Raw genomic sequence first — 17,537 nt, 5'->3', positions numbered from 1 at the left:
TCATGCCCAACATAGTAGTAAACTCAAATCTCAGCCACTTCAATATGATTTTCCTTGTCCAAACAACTTCTGTTTCTTGTTACCCTACCCCCCCCCTTTTTTTTGCTCTCCTACCCCCAATTTTCTTTCTCTTTCTCTCCCTCTCCACCTCTTAAAAATAGGCATTCTCTGTGTAGACCAAGCTGGCCTCAAACTCAAGAGATTCGCCTGCCTCTCTCTGCCTCTCTTACACTTTTTAACACACTACAAATGCCAATTTGATATTTGTCCTGACTCCATAATTAATCAATTCACAATGCCTTTGTCAAACCAAATTGATTTTGTATGCTGAACTATGACCCTCTATTAATCTTTAATCTATTGTCCTTTCTATGATATTCAATACTAGCAAAAGTCTCCTCCTTTTAAAAATGCTTGTCTTGCTGGGGGGGGGGGGGGGGGGTGGCACACACCTTTAATCCCAGCACTCAGAAGGCAGAGCCAGGCGGATCTCTGAGTTCAAGGCCATCCTGGTCTACAGTTAGTTCCAGGACAGCCAGTGCTACACAGAGAAACCCTGTTTCTCCCCCCGCCCTCCAAAAAAAGGGGTTGTTTTAAAGTGGAGTATCACATTTGCAATACCAGTACTTGAGAGGGGGAAAAGCAGGATGATCAAGAGTTCAAAAACAACCAGGGATTCAAAGACCCTATCTCAATTACTCAATCAAACAGGTAAGAAAGGGTCTTCTTGTGTTTGTTTCTAGACATGAGGTTTTCTGCTATACATAAAAAGGAGTGGACAACTCTCACGTCTTCCTCTTTCGCTGTGTGATTCTATACGCATTCATTCATACTTCACATCTAACAACCTGAATAGTTCAGATTCTTTTACCATTTCAGATCTCACTTCTGATCTGCATTCTCTACTGATAACACACTGATGTCTCTCAGTTTGGAATTTGTTTTGTTTTGTTTTGTTTTTTCATTTTTATTCATTATTATTGAGGGGGGCGCACACAATCTCCTAAGGCAAGGTTCTCTCCTTCCACTTTCATTATAGTTCCAAGGATTAAACTGAAGCTTGCATAACAAGTGCTTTTATCCATCCACTGAGCACTCTTAAATTTCCATAACTCTACCATCACATTCCTGTTTCTAAGTGATCTAAGCCTATAATCAGAAAAAAAATAATTCCATTAAAAATAATGACACTTTGTATGCAAACTTAAAAAAATTAAGGGGCTGAAAGCTAGCTCAGTGGTTAAGAGCATAAACTGCTATTCCAAAAGACATGAATTTGATTAACAGTTCTTAAGTGCCTATTGTGCAAGCTCCAAGGGATCCAATGCTGCTGGCCTGTCAGCACCTGCACTCATGTGCACACACACACAGAGATGGGCGGACTGACATGGACACACAACACACAATCTTTTTAGAGTTCTAATGGGGGGATAAAGTAAGAAGGCAAGAACTAAGGACTGTCTCTGCTAACTGCATGACCTAGCACCTACTAACACCTTAGTTTTTATCACTAGCACCATGCTTCCACCCCTCCCCCAAAAAAGGGTGAAGCCATTCAAAAATAGAGAATAACTAATAGATCTAAATCACAAGACACATGGAAAACACCTTTTGAACTTTAAAAAAAAAAACACTAGCCGGGCGGTGGTGGCGCACGCCTTTAATCCCAGCACTTGGGAGGCAGAGCCAGGCGGAGCTCTGTGAGTTCGAGGCCAGCCTGGTCTCCAAAGCGAGTTCCAGGAAAGGCGCAAAGCTACAGAGAAACCCTGTCTCGAAAAACCAAAAAAAAAAAAAAAAAAAAAAAAAAAAACACTGAAAGGAAATTCAAATACATAGAGGTAGCAAAGTACAGCAGGAATGGAAAATGTAATTCGGCTGTATGTTTATGCATATGTATACATATACATTGTAGGGTTTTAAAAATTATTTTTCAGTTTCTTAAAAAAAAAAAACTTCCCACTGCTACCGTTATTTATATTTTACTAGTAGGAATGTAAAGTTGTACAGTCACTTTGGACACTAGTTTGGCAGTGTTTTGGTGGGGGTTTTTTTGTTTTGTTTTGTTTATTTATTTTGGTTTTGGGGGGGCAGGGGAGGGAAGGTCCCAGACAGGGTTTCTTTGTGTAGTCCTGGCTGTCCTAGAACTCAAGAGAATCACCAGCTTCTCTCTGCCTAATCTCCCATGTGTCGGAACTAAAAGCAAGTGCCACCACTGCCCAGCCAGTTGGGGAGGTTTTAAAAAAAAAAAAAAAAAAAAAACTTAAAAAGCCAAGTATGGTGGTGCACACCTTTAGTTCCAGCACTTAGGAAACAGAGGTAGGTGGATCTCTGTGAGTTTGAGACCAGTCTGGTCTACAGAGTGAGTTACAGGACAGTTCAAAAACAACAACAACGCCCCAAAAAAAAAAACAAAAAACAAAAAAAACCACAACAACAACAAACAAACCACACACACACACACACACACACACACACACACACACACACACACACGAGTGGCAGTGCACGCCTCTAATCTCAGAATTTGCAAGGTCATCATCAGCTACACACCAAGTTTAAAGCCAGCCCGGGGTACAGGAGACACCTTCTTAGATAGATGACAGACAGAACACAGCAGCAATACACATTGCATAGAGAGCTATATGACTTTTCAAATATCTTCACAGGTTCATACATTAAGTTTTAGACAGCATTATTCAAAATAGGAAAGAATAAACTATAAACAAGCCAGTTGTGGTAATGTCCACCTTTACTGCTAGCAACTGAGAAACTGAGGCAGGAGAATTGGAAGTTTGAAGACAGACTAAATTAAGTACCAAAGCCATATCCAAAAGAAAAGAAATAAGATAAGGCTGCAAACAATTTAAATGCCCATCAATGGATAAAATGTGGTAAAGCTATATAATTTAAAATAAATACTGGTAAATGATACAATGTACATCAATCTAAAAACAATTTTTAAGTGAAATTTAAGCCATTGTTCAAAATTCACTTGATGTTATTCCATTTCTGTGAAATATCTAAGCAAAGGGAAAAAAACAGAGAAGGCAGCCTAATGCTTGCCTTAGGTCTGAAGAAATGAGAAAGAACTGATTGAAAAAAATTATTCTCAAAGAAAGAAAAATCATCAATAAGCCTTGATTTTAAATGGCTTGAAGTCATTAATTTTTGAGACCATGCCATCTCATTACCTTTGCTGATAAAACATCTCTGACATGTGAGTTGTAATGGCTGCATAGACTTTCCAATGATCTGAAAGCTTCTTTTGCTGAAAGCAGAACTCCTAGTTGACCTTGAAGATATCCTATGGGTAACTCAACAGGGCAAACGGCTTTGCACTTGCCTTCACAGTATTCTTCCCTACCTTTACATCTGAATTGCATCCATCTCTGCTTAACTATGTACATAGACATGTTTGTCCTGAACTGACTGTACAGACTGTCACAATGAAACTCCCTCATCTCTTTTCTTCTCCTCAGATTAATGAGGACAAAAGGAAAGTAACCAAACCATTTGCAAGGCTCACAGGGGCATCATTACTCTGTGCTTACGTATGTTCTGGTTGCCAGGGTTTTAACACCCCATATCCTAGACCACCTGAGTAAAGCTTCAAGGTCCCCAGTCAATCTTTCTGCTTGCCACCTTATCTAAGGATAAAAGCAGCTTGATACTTACAGTGATTTAACATAGTTATTGGTCATATCCAACCAATTTCTTGGTATGCAGGCTTTCCAAATAAATCTGTTTACCTTTCGCCCCAATAACTTGTCTTTGACTTGTCCTTCAGTTGGACGTTTTGGAGCAGTAAGTAAAGAGGTAACTTTGAACTTCTTTCTGATCCTTCTGTCTCTACCTAAAAAGTCCATATAGGGGTATGCCACAATGCCCTGTCTTTGTGGTACGGGGAACTGAGCCAGAATGTACGCATGCTAAAAAAGTACTCTATCAACTGAGCTACATTCCCAATTCTTATGTAGATATTTTTAAATGAATGCAAAACTATTCAATTTCCTTAATACATGACTAAAAATAAGGCAAAAAATAAGAACCACCAGAACATTTAAGTCAGTCAGTCATCAATGAAAACCTCTACCACAACTTTCCAATAAAAAACTTTCTGACATCATCTATTAATATCTATAATATCCAGGAGTGGTGTTATATGCCTTAAATCCCAGCACTATAGTGAGACAGAGTGATCTCAGTTCCAGGACAGCAAAGGCTAAAGAGACCTTGACTCAACACAAGCAAAAATCTGTAGCTTTCCAATGCTGCTATTGGGTACATGTAGCTATTAGGCAGTTGAAATAACATTAGTTCACGTTAAACTTCATTGGTTCATATTTAAGTATTGACAGTGAAGAATCTACAATCTTTACAAATAACTATCAAAGAGCTAAGAGATGTGAAAAGAAAAACAGCGCCTAAGTAACTCTGAAGCCAAAGCCAGATGTGGTGACAAACACCTGTAATTTCTGCACTAGGGAGACTGAGGTAGACCAGCTTAGGCTATATGGTGAATTCAAAACCTGAATAAATTACATAGCAAGATCTCATCTCAAACAGAGAGGGGGGAAAAAAAAAAAACTAAAGTCAAAGTATAAGTTTGACAGCTTATAAAGTATAAGCTTAATATCAAAATCCAATAAATAGAGCTGGGCATGGTGGTGCACACCTCTAATCCAGTGCTAGGGAGGCAGAGGCGTATCATCTGTAAGTTCAAGGCCAGCCTGATTGTTGAGTCCAGGACAGCCACGGATATGCAGACAGACCATCTCAAAATAACAAAAACGGGGGGTGGGGGGTAAAGTTGTAGTAAAAGGCTCAGCTACTAAGAGCACTAGCTGTTTTTATAGAGGACCATGGTTCAATTCCCAGCATCCACCTGGTGGCTAACACCTCCACCTGTTACTCCACTTCCAAGGTGTCCTAACAGCACTGAAGGCAGGCAAAATCACGTGTTTTACAAATATTATGAATTGAAGAGTGCAGCAGCCATGTCATGCGCCATGCCATGCTATGCCTGGAAGGCAGCAGCATTTGGCTACACTCCCCTTCTTCCTCCAGTTCTTACATACTTTCAGTCCTTTCCTGCAAGATGTTCCCTGAGCCTTGAGGGGTGGATATGTAGATGTAACCAACCTTCTTATTAAATAAGAAGCACAGAACCAATGCAAAGAAGAAAGCCAAGAGGTCAGAGCTAAGAGCTAAAACCTTACCCTTCCTCCTGCAGTGGTCCTACCTCTCGGAACCAGAGCTACCCCTGTGTTAAAGTCTTTATATAGAGTTCCTGTTCTGCCTTCTCATTGGTTGTAAACCCAACCACATGACCGCCTCGTCACGGCCTGTCTGTACAGGCCTCCAGGTTTTCCATGCTTGGTATTGAGATTAAAGGCATGTGTATCCAATAATGGCTGTATCCCTGAACACACAGAGACTTACCCAGCTCTGCCTACCAAGTGCTGGGATTACAAGTGTAGGCCACCACTGCCCTGCTTTCCTATGGCTTGCTAATAGCTCTGACCCCCGGGCAACTTTATTTATTAACATACAAATAACATTTTAATACAAATAAAATATCACCATAGTGGTATCATTTACCATGTAGGTCCAGAGTGAGAATTTAAAAAAATCTTCAGTTTTTCACTCAACATTTGTTTTATCTGAGGTTTGGCTCTTTTAAAGACAAGGTCATGCTATAGCCCAGGTTGGCCTGAATCTCCTGGAAATCCTCTTGCTTTATCCTTCTGATTACAGGTATACACCACCAGACTCAGCTACATTCAACATTTTAGTTTGCTTGTTTTTTGAGACAGTCTCTCTGTTATGCAGCCTTGGCTGCCCTGGAACTCAACCAGGCTGGCTTCAAACTCAGAGATTCACCTGTCTCTCTCTGCCTCTGGAGTGCTGAGATTAAACTTGAGCTCCACCATGCTGGCCCTTACATTCAGTGCCTTGTCCCTCAAATAGTTCCTGAATGGGAGTAAGGTGGGATAAGGGGAAGATTATCTCAGAAAAAGGAGACAAAAGTTTATCATTTGTGATTGTAAACAGCACCTTAACAAACAAAACACATCTGGCATGCTAAGATGAAAGAGTACTCTTTTATCTATTAAAGACAACCACTTTAAAAAAACAATATATTCAACATCACCAGTTACATTTAGCTATGTGCTTATGAGTCACAGCTACTGTGAGGGACAATCTAGAATGGGACCAAAGAGTCTGTACATTCCTTGCTGGGTGCACCAAAAGCACAAGGTCTTAATCATTTTATATCCAAGCCCCTTCTGATTTGTGCTTATGCTGCAACTTTCTCAAGAATAAAGAATAGAGTTTCTCAAAGAATAGAACAAAAACCTATTGGACACATACCCTATCATCATTAACAACCCTCACCCCCCCCCAAAAAAAAGGAAAAAAAAAAGTCCTCAAAACTGGAGTGACACGTGTCCATGAAGTAAGGTATTTGAATATGGGAATGTAAGTCAATCTCTTAATCCTTCTCCCTCCAGCTCCCCTTCCCCTCCCAAAGGTTCTTCTAGATCTAAGTACTGGGCCTATAATGCCCAAAATAACACCAAATACTGGGTTACTTTAAACATCCTTGAATTGGTAATACATGACTCTACGCCAATCTTGTTGGTCCAGAGGAAGGAAGAGTGTATGTATCACCTTCTGTCCTCCTCCTCCTGCTGCTGCTGCTGCTGCTGCTGCTGCTGCTAGGAATACTAACAGTAGCCTTAATTACATGTTGTACAAGACAAATTAAACGGATTTAGTTTCAGCATCTATCAATCAGTGTTTGACAAAAGTGGAACATCATTCTAAAACTCAAGTTCAGCCGAGAGTATATAAAGGCTGAAGAGCAGTAGTTAGGAGAGTAAATCTACCATGTGCCCACCCTGTACATCCCCATACAAAATTTTTATGTGCCAAAAATGCAATGCCACTACTGCTTTTTGCATGGACCATTGCTTAGTCGTGTTTGAGAATGAACATCAAGGGTTAAGTAGCAGTCTCCTCTGAAACAAAAAATAGGGTTTTTCGTTTTGTTTGGGGGGTTTTGTTTGGGGTTTTTAAATACAAGACTTCTCTGTGTAGCCCTGGCTGTCCTGGATCTCATTCTGTAGACCAGGCTGGCCTCAAACTCACAGAGATCTGTCTGCCTCTGTCTCCTAAGTGCTAGGTGTGCACCACCACCACCCAGCAAGAACAGGTTTATTAAAAATGTAGTTGATTCCCTAAATTCGGTGCAAAGGAAGCATCTATCTAAGGCCCTCTCCCCGTTAATCTCCAAAAGCCTTACTTAGAAAGCGTGACAAACCAGTGCCTCTAACATTCATTTTTACTGTCTGCCAAGTCATCAGTCATATACTTGGGTCTTTATGTCTTCTCCTAACATCCCAAAGTAGAAGGCCTCCTGAAAAGTTGCCAGTGCAGTAAAATCTAAGTAAGAAACGTTAGACTAAAAAAGAGACACAGAAAGGTGGTATTCAAGAATAAAATTAAAATAATTCATATTAAAATATTCATATTAAAAAATTCAAGATGGACTAAAACATAGGTTAGTGAAAGTAGAGCACTTGCTTATTAACATTTGATAGGCCCAGTCATAATAAATAAGAAAAGCAACACCCACAACAAAGTATGGATTAATCAAGGATACTAATTAGGAGACTAACATGAGATATCATATTACTAAAGCCATAATTTTAAAAAAACTATTTAAAATAGTACTAAGATACTATAATTTATTTAGGGAAATACATGCAACAATAAAAAAGTAATATGACTTCAAAAACACTAAAGATGACCAGGCGGTGGTGGTGCACGCCTTTAATCCCAGCACTCAGGAGGCAGAGCCAGGGATCTCTTTTGAGTTTGAGGCCAGCCTGGTCTACAAAATGAGTTCCAGGACAGGCACCAAAACTACACAGAGAAACCCTGTCTCAAACCTCCCCCCACCCACCCATCCCCCAAAAAAAAGATAACATACAAGACTATATATGCCTCTGAATATATTTCACCAACCCATATTAAGAAAAGTAACAAAGAATATAAACAAACAGGTCACAAAAACATAAACCCAATGTCTAAGACAAGATGGGAAATGGACTGTGAAGAAGTAAATAGTAAGGACATGTTGACTGTATAGGTAATGTTCCATTTCCAAATTGAGGCAAAATGTTTAAGATACTACTGTGTAGGTGATTGTAAGGTTACACATTTCATTAAAACCTTTTGTATAATATGTTTCAGAACATTCCAACAGAGCTGGGTGTGTCAATTACTGACAGAGTACTCTCTTAGCATGTAAAAGATCATGGATGGTTTCAAGCTCCAGAACCACCCCACCAAAAGGACAAATCTTTTGGGGTTTTGTTGTTGTTCTGTTTTTAGAGACAGGTCTCTGTGTAGAATTGGCTGTCCTGGAATTCACTCTGTATACCAGGCTGACCTTGAACTCAAGATCCACCAGTATCTGCCTCCCAGTACTGGGATTAAAGGCATGGCACCACAACCCCTGGGCAAAAAGAAAAAAAAAAGGGAGGGGGGCAAATCTTAAAGTATCTACAGGAACTTATGCAGCTCTAATACTTTAGGAAAAATTCTTTCTCGTCTCCTAACCTGTTTCCCTATTTATAAAAGGGACTCTACAGAACACCTAAACACTGAAAAATACAATCATTTCAGCAGCCCAAGCAAGACTGTTCTCTAAAACAGACCATATTGTAGGACACAAAACAAGTCTTAACAAATACAAGAAAAATCAAAATAACTGATTACATTCTAGCTGACCATAAAAGACTAGAACTAGAAATTAATAAAACCAACTTTAAAAAATTCAAATTTCTGGAGACTGAACACTACTATTAAAAGATGAATAGCTCATGGAAGAAATGTGGGAAGAAAAAGTTGTAATTCCTAGAACTAGGAACTGGGGTTATAACTCAGTTGGTAGAGTACTTGCCTATCACCATCATCATATGAACCCTAGCATGCCCAAATTGGACACAGTAAAAAGCGTGTTTACAGTCCCAGGACATAGGAGGTGGAAAGAAGAAGGCCAGGAGAAAGTAAGGTCATCTCCTCAGCCAATGTCTTCAAAAACAAAAACAAATCTAGGATACCTCAATAAAACAATTTATATAAACACACCAAAAAAAGTCTACATAGTACATATGTCCCACAAAGATACTTCAATGAACTCTATCAGTCTGACTGAATTTCAGATCCGCTTATCCTACAAAAGATGCACATTAGACTGTATTTTCAATGTGAGCTTATACTGCTTTAAAACAGTCTTACTATATAACCACTGCTTTTTAATTGTTGCCATGAAAGAACAAATGACAGGCTGACCCAGTGTAATAGACCACACTGGGAAATGAAAACAGAAGACTATAAATTGGTAGCCAGCCTCAGATGCAAACCAAGCTGGGCTACAAGGTAAATTTGAAGCCAGTCTGGGAGATAGAGAGATCTTGTATTTAATTAAAATAAATAAAATTTCAAAGTGGTAATGATACTCTTGACAGAAGAATATTAAAATACAAATGTGGTATTCACCTCTAGTAGAATTTCATCATAATTTTTTATTGTTTTGTTTTAATTTTCTACAACCAACATGCCTTTTTGCCCCCTTTTCTTGCTTTATTCTTACAAGGCTGGAGATTGAACCTAGGGCCTGTGCATACTAGGCAAAAAGTCAATAACCAAATTACAACTCTAGCTTATCCACCTTTATTTAACACTGCACTCTTGGGATCTTCTTTTTTCTAACACTTAGTACTACAAAAGCTACAGTAGCCTGTTCATAGGGTTTACTTACCTCTTCTACATTAAATAATAGAATGAGACAGGATCTCTCAATAACCTGGAACTCACCAATTTAGGCTGGGCTAACTCAGTGGGTCCCAGGGATCCAAACTGGGACTTGTCTCACCAGCCCCAGAGCTGAGATTAAAGGCACAGACTAACATTTTTTTTTAAATGTGAGTTCAGGGATGAAACTCAGGTCCTCCTAAGTCCCATGGCAAGCCTTTTACCTAGAGTCATCTTATAGGACCAGGCCAAAATGCTTTGGTTTTTGTTGTTACTGTTTGAGACAGTCTCACTATATACTGGAGCTGGCCAGGAGCACAACTTGTGGTATGTAGTCCACACTGACCTCAAACTCGGAGATTCACACCTGCCTCTACTTCCTAAGTGCTAAAATTAAAAGCATGTGCCACTACACCTTACCCAAAATGTTACTCTTACTGTAGGCCACATCCAAATCAGCGAGAGATGAGTGCAGGTGCTTGTTGCCAATACTGAAAATCTCAGTAGGTCCTTGGACCCCCATGGTAAGAGAAAACAAATTCAAAAGTTGGCCTCTGCCCTCCACATGCGCAACACTGAAAACAAGGGGGGTGGGGAGTCGTTTGGTGGTTAAGAGTACCTGCTGCTCTTTTAGAAGACCCACATAGTAGCTGACAATCATCTATAACTCTAGTTACAGGGGATTAGACACCCTCTTCTTGATTCTGTGGACACTATGCATGCACATGGTGCACAAACTTACATGAAGGCTAAATACACATATAAAATTGTTAAAAAAAATTTTTTAATGGATTAATTCAGAAAAAAATTTAAAGCAATTGGTTTAAAGAACCACAAAAGTTATGCACTGGTGCACAAACGCAAATAAAACTTATTTAATTAGATCTATGCATATGAAAAAATACTGTGTAAACTGTCCTAAGGCACAGACATAACCAGATGCATGTAGTTTGTATTTTGACCACATGATGGGGCTAAAATACTACATGTCTCAGAAAGGCATGTAAGTACAGTTATAACATTATCATCCTTAATTCATCTATCTGTACATCATTCTGAACTAAAATTGAGAACTATCATTATACTGAACTAAAGAATGGTAAGCCGGGTGGTGGTGACGCACATCTTTTATCCCAGCACTTGGGAGGCAGAGGCAGGCGGATCTCAGTGAGTTCAAGGACAGCCTGGTCTACAAAGAGAGTTCCAGGACAGCCAGGACTGTTACAGAGAAACCCTGTGTCAAAAAAAAACAAAAAAAACAAAAAAAAAGAACACAATAGTAATTAATGTTTGTTCCATTTACTTAAGACAACATTAAAAGCAGAGACATACATGATACAAAAGTCCCAGTAGAGAACAAGCAGTTACAAACAGAAATCTAAGACATGATTTTTAAGATGAAAAAATAAGCTGAGAGGTTGTAATTTTAAAAAAAGAAAAAGAAAATAAAGAAATCACTATAGCCAGGAGTGGTGGGCACAGTTAGAGGCAGGCAGATCTCTCTCTGTGAGTTCAAGGCCAAGACCAGCCTAGTTTACACAGTGAGTCCCAAAACAGCCAGAGCTACAAAGATCCTGTCTCCAAAAATAATATTAACATTAATAATAAATTACTGTACTATATATATAGTACATATATATATATCTCACATCACAATAATATCTGACATCACAATACTCACATCACAGTACTATATATATATATAGTACACATATATATAGTACATATATATATATATATATATATATATATATATATATATATATCTCACATCACAAAAAGCATAAGCTTGTAGCTGTCTCTTTAGGGCACTGGTTCTCAACCTGTGGATCTCGACCACTTTGTCAAACCTCTATCTCCAAAAAATATTTACATTTACAATTCATAACAGGAACACAATTACAGTTATGAAGTAGCAATGAAAATAATTTTATGGCTGGGAGTCACAACATGAGGAACTGTATTAAAGGGTCCTTCTTTAGGAAGGCTGAGAACCACTGCTTTAGGGGAAGATCAAAAAAAAAAAATCTCAAATCTTAAGAATTCAGACTGATGATCACTCAAATTGATGACCACTTGAGAAATAACATGTTTGGTTAGAAAATCTGGAGCTAACTTGGGTGTCAAGAGCCTGTAAGCTCAGCTACTAGAGAGCTGAAACAGGAAGATCACATAAATTCAAGGGCTGGTTGAACTACAGGGAATGTTTGAAGCTAGCCTGGGCAACTTGGTGAGGTTCTGTCCCAAATAAAAAGCAAGGTGCAGTGTCACACACCTGTAATCCCAGAACTTAAAAGTAGGAAGAATCAGGTTCAAAAGTTCAAAGGTCATATTCCACCACACAGAGATTCAAAGGTCAATCTGGACTACATAAGACCCTATCTATCTTTAAAAAAATAAACAAATAAATAAATAAATAGTAAAAAGCACCAGCTCAGTAGCAGTGTTTAGTGTTTGCCTGGCATGGCCTAGTTTGGGATGGAGAGTAACCTACACTCAACTCAAACAGAATCAGAATTTATCATCATGATGGTCTATACACATACTGAATCTAGAAAAGCACTAAGAGTTTATTGTACTTTAACAGTCCTCAGCCCTTACCCTGGGTTATTAATGCTTAAATAATAATAAACTTACAAAATTTTGTTAGGGCAATTTCACTTTCCAAATACTCTTTTGGTAGTCGTAAGACTCTTTTACAAATAGAATAAGCCTTATGTTCCTTTACACAAAATGGTGAAAGGAAATAGAAATAATATATAGACTCCAAAGTTGGCCTTTGGGCATGGGAGAGGCTGCCTATAAACTAGATAGGTTACAGGAACTAGGGGTCTGAGACAAGCTGGCACAGTTTGTAGTAACTATGCATGGGGAAACAAGAAGGAAAACAGTAACAAAAATTCATCTGGGTTGAATGTGATAGAACACACCTGTAACCCCAGCACTTGGAAAGTAAACAGGAGTATAAAAAAAAATACATGAGACCTTGGCTTAAGAAATGAAAATTTGCCAGGAGGAAAAAAAAGAAAGAAAATTTGGGGGCTAGAGAGATGGAGATAGATCAGCACTTAAGATCACTGGCTACTCTTCTACAGAACCTAGGTTCAATTTCCAGTACCCCATGGCAGTCCACACCTGGTAACTCCAGTCCAGGGTTTCTGACACCTTCATACAGATATACATACATGCAAAACACCAATGAACATATATGTGTGTGTGCATGTGCGCACACACATAAAAGAAATGAAAACTTTGCCAGTCGGTGGTGGCCCACAACTTTAATCCCAGCACTCAAGAGACAGGCAGGCAGATGGATTTCTGTAGCCAAAACTACACAAAGAAACCCTGTCTCAAAAGAAAAAAGGAGAAAAAAAAAAAAAGAAAGAAATAAAAATTTTAAAAATAAATAAATCTTCGCAGCTCTAGTGAGTCTCCTTTCCTAACAATTTCAAGTCTTTTTGTTACAGTCTTACAATCTACAAAATGGAATTATTAACCATTTTCTCTAATTCAAAAGGAATTGTATGCCAAGAACATAGAATAAAGTCTGGTTTCACATGAATTAACTATATAAAAATATATGAGCAAGTTAACCTTCCCAAAAAACCTGTACAAGACAGTAAGCTTCAATGACCACTTAGATTCACTTTCAAACTAAATTCTACTGCGTAGGGAAGTAGGCTCAACCCATATTTTAAGGGAACAAATTCCCAAACTAAAATCATTCTCATGAGAGCTATTTTTAATAAACTTTTATAAAAACTACCTGTACACCTAAAAGTACTAGATGGCTACCTCATGATGGTAACGATGGTAAAAAAGGCTCAGATGATCAAGACTCCTTGGATTCCTCTATACTACAGAAGAAACAAAGTAGAACATAGCTATTAAGCCAGATGGACTGTTTCTAGTTATCTCTATAAGCTAGAATACTTAAGATTAATTTGAAATTATTTCTTTTATTCTTTCTTTCTTAGTGAGACTTAAAAGAGGGAATCTTAGAATAAGTTAGTATAAACTAGGTAAAATATGCTATCCTTAGAATAACTTTAAATATAAAGGACAGAAGAAAACAAATTATTAAATTTGATCTCCACTATGAGTACATTTACTACATGAAGTATATCTGGTCTCTGTCCCTGTACCTGGTCACAGACCTCCCAAAAAGCTGTGGAAATCCCTAAGTGGTGGGAGTATCGTTTCTTACTCATCATAAGCTCTTTTAATAACTCCAGAGTTTATGCTAATGTAATTAAGATAGCGCATAAGACAGCCTGGGAAAGTTCTGAAAGGCCTTCCCAATAATACACACTATTCATCTATATCCTTTAAGGCTAGCAAAGCAAGTATTTCCCTGAGTTCTGTTAGCCATCCCTCTTCAACTGCAAACAAGGATTCTGTCCCACTGCAACTGAAGAGGTTATATTCCAAGTGATAATCATGAAACCAGGGTTCTTTTTCTCTGCCCAATCCCCATTCACAACTGAATGATCTATTTCAGGTTTTTCAGGTCAAGAATATTGAGGCCCAAATTTTGCTACCTAATAAATAGATATTTACAATGGTAAGAAGCAGTGCTCAAAGAAACTTTTCAAAACACAGCATGAGAAAGTTTAAAATTAAAGGACAATCCATCAGAAATAATGGACATTTTTTTGTTTTCCTTTGAGACAGGGTTTCTCTGTGTGACAGTCCTAGCTGTCCTGGAACTCATTCTGTAGACCAGGCTGGCCTCAAACTCACAGAGATCCACCTGCCTCTGCCTCCCAAGTGCTGGGATTAAAGAAAGGCATGCACCACCACAACCAGCCAATGGAGATTTTTAGTGGGAGATGTGGGAAGGAGACACAGGAGGGTGGTGGCTACTCTCAACAAATAGCGATAAGCTAAACCAATAAGGCAGCTAGCACAGAGAGAACCAGGGAAACAACTAAGAGACTTCTTTTTTGAGGTCAGAAAAACCTCAAAGACTGACCTCAAAAACCACCTTTTATCTACTTAAATTGAGTCAGAACAAGGAGCAATTTGTGCCCCAGGGCATTGTTGAAAACAACACAGCAACCAACCAGCAATTAATGGGGCCTAGCACAGAGTTGTGATATCAAAGACAGCTTTACAGAATAACCAGTGTCCATGTCCTTTACTATGGAATACAATCCTTTCACTTTCCCTGTCAAAAACAAGGTCAATAATTGAAATTTGTGGAACAGGAAGTAGGAATAAATCTAAAATATACAACATTCATGAAATTATGATCAAATTAAATATTTGGCCAAGTACTCTACAAACTTTATCTCATGTATGCTAAGGTATCATTACTACTTAGCAGTAAAGTAACAAAAATTATTTTAAAAAGGTAAGATAAGAAGTTCAAACATCTGACTGATCTGACTTAAAATGTATGGCCTCTCAACAATGCAAAAACCACCTTGAACAAAGACAACACAGAAACTGTCTTCACTTTTCTCCTTACACTGTGCCTTCAACCCAGGGACTTGTGAAGGTTAGGGTGGTACTCTACCAAGGAGCCACACTCAACCCCAGCCCAAGTCTTCACACTTTGGTTAAATTTGTGTACATCATGAATAAAATCAAGGCAGACAGAATGGCACAGAGATTCAGGGTGGAAAAGTACCTTTGTTGATGATGGCGGAGTAGGAAAATTAAGCCAGGCTGGAGCAAAGTCATGCTGCGCCATTTAGGTCCAGTCTCTCCAACTCAGTGAAACAAGGCTTCAACACCTCATGGCAAGTCCCTGTCATATAAAAAAAATAAAAAATAAATTTAAAAAAATGGAAGAAATTAGATCTGTAGTTTCTAACCAAAATTATAACTTTATGCTATATCTCCTTTAAATTACAATTGGCTGGGCATGGTGGTGCATGCCTTTCAGCTCAGCACTCAAAGCCAGCCTGATCTATATAGCAAGTTCCAGAACAGCTGTGACTCCATAGAGACCCTGTCTCAAAACGGAAACAAGTAAATTACACTGACAAAACTGTAAGATTCCATTTGCAATTGCTAAATCACAATTATAGGAGACCATTGTTTTGAACTAAGTTCCTGAAGTAGATCCCAAACTAAAATAAAAACAAAGTTTCCCACACTAAAGTTCTACATCACTAATCTCAAAGTTACTTATTGTCCAAAATTTAAAAAAACAAAAAAACAAAAAAAAAATCAAGGAAGAGAATAACCAACTTTTCTAAACAGATCAGTTTCAAACACCATATTAATGTTGTTCCTCCACTTTCATCCTTGCCCCCCCAAAAAAACCTGAAGGAACCTGACAGTAACCAAGTGATTGTCTATTACTGTTTCCCTGTCCCCTCTTTAAAAGATTAACTTTGAAAGTATCAAACTTTCTTCTGTTTCCTTCTTCAGCTCTTATATCTATAGAACCTATTTACACTCAGTTCATCAGAACATGTTGTTTTATAGAAAAAGGCTTCCCAATTTCTAGAAGAGCAAATAAGGCCCAGTAAGATCTTTAAATTTGTAAATTTTCACATAATGAAATTCTAGTTATTAAAAAGATCAGTTGCAGTGTGGAATAGATGGCTATAAGAAGCAAGAATTTTTTGAGCAATTGAGGTAACAGTAATTACGAAACTATGGAAAAATTCAAACTATACACTTAAAACCAGGGCAAATTTTTTATAAAGTATACCTCAATAAAGCTTATTTTTAATGACAATCAGAATTATTTCTAACATAAAACTGTGTGACTTGCATGGTACAATCTATAATGCCAGGACACCACACACACACGGTGCTGCACGTACATTTGTGCATCACACATGTACCTGGTGCTCAGGAAGGCCAAATGAGGGCACTGGATACCCAGTGCAGATGGTTGTGGGCCATCATTTGGGTGCTGGGAATAGAACCTGGGGATCTCTGGAAGCGCAGCAAGTACTCTTAATCACTAAGACATCTCTCCAGTTCTGTGATATACTCTTACCCACGCCCCCAAAAAGAATTTTAAATATAATTCAACTGACAATATTCAGAAAACTCAAAACAATATTATAAGAATAGCTGGGCAGTGATGGTACACACCTTTGATCCCAGCACTGGGGGGCAGAGACAGGTGGATCTTTGAGTTCAAATCCAGCCTGGTCTACAGAGAGAATTCCAGGTCAGCCAGGGACAGAGAGAGAAATCCTATCTCAAAAAAACAAACAAACAAACAAACAAAAAATTTAAAAAGGGATGCATGTAAGAAGTAACACAAGAACTCCACATGACAAGATATTTTAAGGGTCATGAAACTAAAAGAAAAACCTGATTAATCCCTCTTTTGGTCACTTGCTTTTTTACAACCAATATTAAGGTCACCTAGCTAAGCAATACAGTCTCATTAGCTTTGCTATATATACTATCTCTGACATACCAGTCAGGATGGTAATAGCTACCTCATCAGTTTTTTAGCAACTTGAAGGTAGTTTAAATCAATTAATGCCACCAACCTTTCACTTTGGCTACAAAGTTGCCTGATGACTGTTGATTTTTGACGTAAGAAAGAAAAATCTCCATTTTCTGTACTTGATCCTAAAGAGAACCACTACTTTATTTCCAATCACCTTTATCTACATCTCAAATCACCCAGAGTACCTTGATCCCATAAACACCCTAAAAAGCTGTCCTCAGAGAGCTAAATGAGACTTCAATCTCCCATGTTTGACCACTATGTGAATAAACTCCCC

The 17,537-nt window shown here is 38.3% G+C and overlaps 1 protein-coding gene across 6 annotated transcripts in view; it reads right to left on the bottom strand.

Annotated features, from left to right (window-relative positions):
• The window catches only part of Gpbp1 (GC-rich promoter binding protein 1), a 76,188-nt gene that overhangs the window by 33,940 nt on the left and 24,711 nt on the right, over window positions 1–17,537 (bottom strand). For all 6 annotated transcript variants that reach the window (XM_059276060.1, XM_059276061.1, XM_059276059.1 and 3 more), the window contains one exon: window positions 15,464–15,583. In XM_059276060.1, coding sequence (XP_059132043.1) covers window positions 15,464–15,526 — 63 coding nt within the window. In that variant the 5' untranslated portion in view covers window positions 15,527–15,583. Of the gene's footprint in view, window positions 1–15,463; window positions 15,584–17,537 lie in introns of those variants that run through there.

The sequence above is a fragment of the Peromyscus eremicus genome, chromosome 11, assembly GCF_949786415.1.
Source record: "Peromyscus eremicus chromosome 11, PerEre_H2_v1, whole genome shotgun sequence".
Taxonomy (NCBI): domain Eukaryota; kingdom Metazoa; phylum Chordata; class Mammalia; order Rodentia; family Cricetidae; genus Peromyscus; species Peromyscus eremicus.
Note: the sequence above shows the minus strand (reverse complement) of the source record. Positions and strands in the feature narration are given on the sequence as shown.